The 8,054-nt window shown below is 60.5% G+C and overlaps 1 protein-coding gene across 1 annotated transcript; it reads left to right on the top strand.

Annotated features, from left to right (window-relative positions):
* The first annotated feature begins 300 nt into the window (after positions 1-300).
* Positions 301-7,229, top strand: LOC112964818 (zinc-binding protein A33-like). The gene is made up of 6 exons (XM_026063373.1): positions 301-973; positions 1,628-1,723; positions 3,783-4,016; positions 4,758-4,777; positions 5,622-5,737; positions 5,854-7,229. The coding sequence occupies exons 1-6, from the start codon at positions 593-595 to the stop codon at positions 6,396-6,398; spliced, it is 1,392 nt and encodes a 463-aa protein (XP_025919158.1). The 5' UTR covers positions 301-592; the 3' UTR covers positions 6,399-7,229.
* Positions 7,230-8,054: the final 825 nt, after the last annotated feature.

Here is an 8,054-nt window from a genome sequence, read left to right as displayed (position 1 = left end):
GGGGCCGGCCGGAGGGTGCGCGGGGCCGAAGGCCGTGCAGGGGGTAGAGGGCAGCGCAGGGGTGCAGGGCACTGCAGGAGTGCGGCCGTGCAGGGGGTGCAGGGCAATGCATGGGGTGCAGGCAGTGGGGGGTGCAAGGCATTGCAGGGGTTCAGGCAGTGTGGGGGGGTGCAAGGCACTTCAAGGGTGCAGCTTTACAGGGCGCTGCAGGGGTGTGTGGGGTACAGGCGGTGCAGGGGGGTGCAGGTTTGCAGAGCTGGCTGGGGGCGCATGGGGTGCAGGGCACTGCGGGGGTGCAGGGCACTGCAGAGGTGCATGGGGTGCAGGCAGCATGGGGGGGTGCAGCGTATGGCACAGCCCAGGCACCAGGCTCTGGGGCTTTACCCCAAAGCTCCCCAGCTTGCGAAGTGCCCTCGGTGAGGGAGGTGACCCCTTCCTTTGGGCCCCGTTGTGGGCACACGGCTAATTCCTGTTAGCTGCTGTGACTGTTATCACTGAAATAAAGGGAACTGAGTGTTAGCGTGCARAGGAGCTGACCCTTTGCCGGGGCTTCTCCCGGAGCCTCACCAGCTCCCGGGTCTCCTGGGGCTGGATGCGCCCGGTGCGGTGGAGGGTCCTGCACCTCCCGCCCTCATGCAGGGGGGGGATTTGGGGTCGGCGGTGGCAGGACGCTGAGGCCGGGGGCTTTGTGCCGCCAGGGATGGCGGGCCGGAGCCGGGAGCAGAGCCTGCGGGAGGAGCTGACGTGTGCCATCTGCTGCGAGCTCTTCAGCGAGCCCGTCATGCTGGAGTGCATGCACCACTTCTGCAAGGGCTGCATCCAGGGCTACTGGGCCAGGTGCCCCCGCACCGCCGCCTGCCCCCAGTGCCGCCGCGAGTTCCCCAGCCGCCGCTTCCGCCCCCACTACCTGCTGGCGGGGCTGGTGGAGACGGTGCGGCGCTGCAGCAGCGAGGAGCGCCGGCGGGACACGCGGGTGAGCGGCGCCCGCCGTCGCGGGGAAGGGGCCGGGGCTGCGTGAGCCGAGCCCTGCGCGGGGCAGGCGGTGCGTGTCAGGCCCCCTCCTCCTCCTCCTCTTCCTCCTGGCAGCCGGTCCTCCCCGCTGGGAAACCCCGGGTGTCCCTCACCTGTGCCAACACCTGCGCCTCTCGCTGGCTCATTCATTCCTTCTTCCTCTTTCTTTCCAGGCTGTTTGCCTCTCGGACGCTTTCTTTGCTTGCGTTTGGCTCCCCGGCGGCTGGTCTGACTTGCGCCGCGGCCCGGTGGCTGGCTGGCGTGTAGGGCCCGCGCGGCCGGGCGTTAGGGCTGCTTGTGCCGGGTGCGCCGCACGCGAGAGGCCGGGCCCTGCGCAAGCCAGCCCGAAGCATACAGCTTTTAAACCTTCTGCAAACAGGTATCCCAGCCCCCTTCTGGAGCTCCCTGGCTTAAAAATTAATGTTTAACATTACAGTGTAGGAAAAACATATATTTCTCAAGCCTATGCATTGAATGCTTTTCTTCTCCTTGCTGCCTTTGTGGGAAATGGTGTTGCTTCCCCCCTCTAACRTCAGCCTCAGGCCCTGGGGTTGTTCCCTGAGTCGCAGCAGCGTAGTGCAGTGGTCTCCTCACCTTCTCCTCTTCATTCTTGCAGAAGAACCTGGAAGATGCCTTGCAAGCTCGTCGGAGGGAGATGGAGGACTTCTTGCGGAGGAAGCACRCGGTGCAGGAGGACATCTGCGGCCTGACGGTAACTCCGGTGCCAGGTTGTTCTCATGCAGCCTTCTGGGCATTTGCCTGAGGGAAGCCTGCAGGACGGCTCTAGAGGTTGCACAGAAGCTTTTGATCAGTTGCTGAGATGCCTTTTCAGGAGGAAAGATGAATATCTCTAATCATGGTACTCGTAAACACAGTGCAAGAGTAGCCAAGGAGTGTTATTTATTGTATGTTATTTATTAGCGCCCATTAAGGGTCCCTGAATCTTGTTACCTTCCTGATCTCTCTGCATCTATTGCCCTGGGCTTGAGCCAGCCCGACTCTAAGTCGTGGAGTAAAGTTTGCAGCCAGATGCACCCTTGCTCGGTCATAGGTCTCTGAGTTAAGGTTGGCAGAGGGTCTGTGTTTATCCGTGTGTTGCAACTTCAGCTGAGATTTAGCTCAGCTTCCTGTAAAAGCTAAGTGAATAATTGTGTAGGGATCTGAATGGATTCCCCCACATGTATGCCAAAACCGATCGCTGCTGAGTATTCAGCGAAGGTGTTGAGAGGAGGCGTTAAGCACTGGTTAACGCAGCGTTTACAGGGCGCGTTGGTGYGGCAGAGCCAAGAGGGGACAAGGGATGAGAGCTGCCGGCTGGGCTKAGCAGCCCGTCCTCACCCTGTAGGGCTGCCACATCAGCGAGGGGGGTAACTCTTAAAAGCTGTTAAAAACCTCTTGTGTGCCCGAAGGATAGGGCTGGCGGCAAAGCTGCTGCGGCTGCTAATGGCAGCAGGGACGTTGCGGAGCGGTGGCCGTGTCGCCAGGACCGTGCTTGGGTTCACGGTGATGCTCCAAGAGGATGCGACAAGCCCAAGTGTTTCTCTGGGCTTGAGTAGTACCAGGCTGCGTCTTGTCATAGGTCTCTGAAGCAAGAACAGCCACAGTCTGGCTTTTTGAGTGATTAAAAAAGTATTAAAGTATTAAGAACCAAAAAGGGGAGCGTTAAGGAAAACCCAAATAGTTTGGAGGTGAGATAAAACTGATGGAGACAGTCTTCTGACTGATGTCTCTCATCTCCCCTGCCTGCGGTGCATGTTTCGCTCCTCTATCCTGCCTCCAGATTGGAGATAGATCTTTGAGGTTAATGAAAAATTATTAGCAAATATGCATGCGCAGCCAAAGTCCCGTTGCAGTGGAAGAGCTAACCAACAGGTGTCTCAAGAGTAAAGAAACAAATTGCTGATTTGAATGTGGAGGCCACGTACATCCTTTGCAGTTCTGCTGTGGCTGCACGAGCATTTGCTAAAACAGAGAGCAGGCGAGGGAGGCTGGGGTACCCTGGCTGGCTGGTAAGGCTTGAGACATGATCTGGGCGAGATGGGTTTCCTGCTGGTAGACGGGGACTTGTGTTTCAGCAAGAAAACAGTGGGGGCTGAGACTGCATTTGGAGATTAAGAGCTTAAAGATGCAAAAAAAGAAGAAAAAAAATCGATGACTGTCTCTTGTAAACGGGCAGGAAGGCAGTGAGAGCACCACAAGGTCRCCTGGCCAGTTAAACAACTGAAAGAAAAAAATGAGCTCTGCAGAGAGCTGAATGTTTTTTTTTTTTATCAGCCTTAACTGCAGCAATTAGTTGGCACATCTCCCCCATCCCTCCGGGGTGACCTGGGGCCCTGCAAGACTGAGGTGTCAAGAGGAAAAAAAGCAGCAAGTTACCGATATCAGGCAGCTCTGCCTGGGGTCTGGCACGATGTGAAATAAATCCTAACTAACCCCAACTGCCAAATCTGCACCTCCCCAAACCGAGGGGCACCAGTGCTGCGGACAAGCAAACTCCTGGTGGCGTGGGAGAGGGATGTGAGCTCAACACAGCTGTCTGCAGGGAGCTTTGGTTAAGGTGACTGGTCCATCRGTAGAGCTTGGTTTTCCCCATGGCTCTGCAGCTTTGAAAGTTGTTCTTGTGTCCTGTTCTCCACCCARAAAGCTGAGGGAGTGTCTGAAAAATCTCCGATTTCCCAGACTCTGTGAGCAGAGTAACTGGACCAGCCATCTCGCACATCTAAGTGYGTTTTAGCTGCCAGACTCATCATCTGCCTTTTGCCTCTGCTCAGAAGGTGTCTGGGGAGCTGCGCTGCAAGATCCGAGCAGAATTCATCCGACTTCATCAGATCCTGGAGGAAGAGGAGAGGGCTGTGTTGGCAGCGCTGGGCGAAGAGGAAGAGCAGTCGCTGGCCAGGCTGCAYGGGGACGTCCGACGGCTGGAGGAAGGAATCTCAGAGCTGCAGAGGGACATAGAGCACATGGAGCAAACCCTGAGCAAGATGGAAGAGGTGTCATTGCTGGAGGTGAGCCTGCTCGGCCGACCTGTGCAGGAGGCAGACCTTGGCAGGAGGCAGGGGGTGTTTTGGGGTCTGAATTTGGGCTGGGGAGAGCAGTTAAACGAAGGGCAGGCCATCRGCCAGGCTGCTGCGCCGGCTGCCCCAGGTAGATTTGTGACGGAGGTGTGGCAGAGGATGAGGAGCTGGGTGCCGCCTCTCCTGTCTTTGCTGTATGGATCAAGTCATGACCCAGGTGCATCTCTGCCTGCTTCCCCAGCCCCAGCTGTACCTCAGGGAGATGTCAGCATGCCCACTGCTGGCAGCATCCCCTCTTCACTTCCTAGCAAAAGCCCTGGGGCGYCGGGGGGATCCACAGCCGGCGAGTGAGGACCCTGTGGGGAGAGGGGCTCGGCTGCGAGAGCCAGCCAACCCGCGAGTTTGGCTGTCAGCCGTGTGCTGCACCTGGAAGTCGCTCTCACCTCCACCCCTCCGGTTTACGTTCCTGATGCTTTAGAGTCTGCAGGCTTAGCCCCAAGAGAGGCAGTGATTCCTCAGACGTGGTGGGTGTCAGGAGCCTTTCTCCTCCCCTGCCACCCCTTTGAAGTCGCCCTGGCATCAGTACCCARGCAGGTTCCCCCGGGGCAGGGGGTCCTGGCAGGCTGGTTTCCTTTCTCTGCTAAGTGGCAGCAGGAAACAGGACAGGGAGTTTTTGTGCAGCTGCATGAATTGCAGAGAGTGACTGCTAATTCTGTCTGCTCCTCATTGCAGGTGGAGAGCCTGGATATCAGGTACGTGTCTGGCATGTAGGAAGCCAATTCCCTTTTCAGGAGCTTATCTCTGTCCCTGAGTGGGACCATGTGGGGGAGGGATCTTATCTCAAGCTTTAAAAGCATCACAAATTGCTTGGCAAACTGCTGGTGTGGTGCCAGGTGGGAGCGGGTCCCCAGCACGTGCYGGATGCTCTCCCCGCGGAGCGTGCTTGTTGAGTCTGCTGGAGGGTGGAGGAGACATGCACGTTGGGGCGAGCGCGAGAGCCAAGCCCGCTGCAAATGGGAGCAAGGCTAAAGCAACAGRCTTTGCTTGGGTGCTTTGACGTCTCCCTGCCCCCTCTCAGCTCCTTGTGGCTCAAGGGGCTGCAAAATCAACCCCAAGGTGCAGGTTCCTCTGAGGCTGGAACTGAGAGGAGCCGAGGGCTGGTGCTGCCGAGGTCGCTGGAGGGGAGCGTGGCCCCGTTTCGTCTCTGCCAGGACACTGCAGCAGGACACGGCTGGGCGCCGCAGCCCTGTGCCCTGCGGATAAGGCAGGCTTGGCCTGTTCGCTGGCGTGAGAGTCCCGTTTGGGTGGAACGTGTACTGGGTGCTAATCGGCCGTGAGTCACTGCTCCCCAAGCAGTGCTGCCTGCCGYGTCCAACCAGTGACACCCCGTCCTCCCAGAGTAGCTCTGCCCCGGGGCTGCGTGTTTTGCTGGGTGTAACACCGTGTCTGGGAGAGCAACCAACCACCGCAGAGGCGTGTGTCCTGTTGTACTAAATCCCTTCTGCTCGGCGGTGTGCTGTGGTCCCCGAGCGCTGTCTTCTCGCGTGCCTTGCTAACGGCACGGCAGAAGGACCCACTCCGCTCTCTCTGCCCCAGGCCCTCGGTGCACATCGAGACCCAGCCTGCCTTCAACCTGGAGCACTACCGGGACAGCCACGGCGGCCCCTTGCAGTACATCTTCTGGAGACGGATGCTGCGATCCATCTGCCCCGGTAAGTGTCTCAGTGCGAGAGATGGATGCGCCAGGGAGGCGGAGGGTGCCGGGGCCAAGAGCACTTGGCAGAGGGAATATGCAACCCAGAAAACACCCTGCTTGACTTCTCCGCAGCTCCCGCCGCGCTCACCTTCGACCCCGAATCTGCCCACCCCAACCTGGTCTTCTCCAGAGACTTGACTGCGGTGACGGAGAAAGAAAGAGCCCGGCCGGTCCCCCGCAGTCCCTGGCGCTTCCAGCAGTGTGTGAACGTCCTGGGCTCGCGGGCGTTCGACAGCGGCCAGCACTACTGGGAGGTGTGGGTGGGCAGCAAAACCAAGTGGGACCTGGGGGTGGCCGCGGAGGCTGTGGACCGGGCAGCGAAGGTCAAGCTGTGCCCAGAGAACGGCTACTGGACGCTTCGCCTGAGGAACAAGACGGAGTACTGGGCCACCGCCACCCCCTGGGTGCGCCTGGCCCCGCGGCGGCCCCCCCGGAAAGTGGGGGTCTTCCTGGACTGCCACGAGGGCACCGTGGCCTTCTTCGACGCTGGGGACATGTCTCACCTCTTCACCTTCCGGCAGGTCTCTGCAGAGAGATACTGCCCCTTCTTCAGCACCTGCTTCAGCGACGGGAAGGACAACGTGGAGCCCATGCGCATCTGCCACCTGGCCCTGTGAGGGCGGAGGGAGGAGATGGGGAGCGGTGTCCCATGCAGGTTGTGGGGACACCGCTGTCCTGGCTGGGCTTCCATGCTGCTCCGGGCTGCCACTGTTTGAGGCCGTCGCTCCGTAGGAGCATCCTGCCAGGGGGAAAGGCCTGGCTCTGCGGGCTGCCCGGAGCCGGTGCGGTGGGCAGGGAGACAAGCCGCGTGCACAGCCACCTGGAGCCACCACGTTGGAGAGGCTCTTCACTGGCTTCTGGCAGAGAGAAAGCAGATGAATCTCATCCCCTTTCTGGCTGTCTTCTCCCTTGGCTGTGCCACGGGCTGCGGATCCGGCCCCGTGCTCTGGCTGGCACGTGTTGAACAGCCTGCGACACCTGAAAGTTGTAGGGTTTGATAACCGGAGCTGCAGGACCAGAGCTGAGGATGCTGCTGGCCTGCTGTGGCTTCCTCGCCGCGGCTCTTCGCTCGTGAAACCTGCAGAGGACGAGGAGAGCGTTCGCAGCGCAGCGAGACCCGTCATCAGGTGCCTCCGAGAGCGGAGGACACGAGCGGTGCTTGCGGTGGCCTGCATCCATCGTGCACTGTCCGCTGTCCCCGTTCACCTGGGTGGTGACGCGCACAGGATTTCTGAGTTCGGGCAGGGGGGTTTCCTCCGCTCCGTGTGCGTTTCCCGGAGGAYGTGGGGCCGGGGCTCCCGGGCGGCCGCGGGGCCGCTCCCGGCAGAGGGAGCTCCGCACTCGGCCAGAGCCCGGCCGGGCCCTGCTGCATCCCGGGGGCCGCGGGACCGGCTCCCCCCGGCTCTAGCTGCYATTAAAGCTTATCCGAAAGGCCGCTGCCTGCTGTACTGGCTGCTGTCTTGCAGACTGCGGAGAGTCCCGAGGGTTGGGGTATGGCACCACCGAGGGGGCTGTGGAGCAGCTCCATGCTGCTCCGGTCCCTGATGTTTACTTCCCTCTGCTCTGCAGAGGGAGATCGGAAAAGAGACAGTCCTGGAGGGCTGGGAAGTGGGGGGGCGTGTGCAGCGGTGTTTGGGTTGGGGCAGCTTGTGCCGGCGTTGGGGACCTGATGCAGCTACTGCTGCAGTCAAGCGACCTGGGTTTTAGATGCTCCTCTGATCCCAGCAAAGGACTTTCCCTTATGGAAGTGGTGACTGCAGCCGCCCCGCCATACCCTCGGAGTGCTCCCCAGCCCTCTTGCCGGATGCTKTTAGCCTTGTGCTCGCCCCCTGCTCTGCCTTGGTCGGGCTGCTTGGAAGCAGGCCGGGTGGCGGGAGAGCTGGCAGCGGACGCGAGCGCGACACCCCAGCCCGGAGGGGCGGGAAGGGTTTGGCTGAGCCAAGCCCGGGCCTGGAGCCGCCGCGTCCCGACCCCGGCTACCCCAGCGGAGTACCCGGGGGGCCGATGGGGAGGGCTACGGGCACTGGCCAGGGCTGGGATTGTCATGTTTATCCCACTAAAGTCCACTCGGGGTTGAAGCRGAGGCCAAAGCTAATCCCATCCCGCCTCGCCTGAGGTGCTGGCTGGGGCAAGGGAATTTTTGCTCCGCAGAGGCTCAAATTCCTGCACTGCAGTGAGGGCCAGGCCTCCCCGGCCATGGGGGCTTTCCAGCTCCTTATGGCTGTGCCTAAGGACGTTTATCCCAACCCGACCTTCGCCTGTCCCTCTCCCTG

The sequence above is a fragment of the Apteryx rowi genome, unplaced genomic scaffold (genome assembly GCF_003343035.1).
Source record: "Apteryx rowi isolate R43461 unplaced genomic scaffold, aptRow1 scaffold_2, whole genome shotgun sequence".
NCBI lineage: Eukaryota > Metazoa > Chordata > Aves > Apterygiformes > Apterygidae > Apteryx > Apteryx rowi.
Note: the sequence above shows the minus strand (reverse complement) of the source record. Positions and strands in the feature narration are given on the sequence as shown.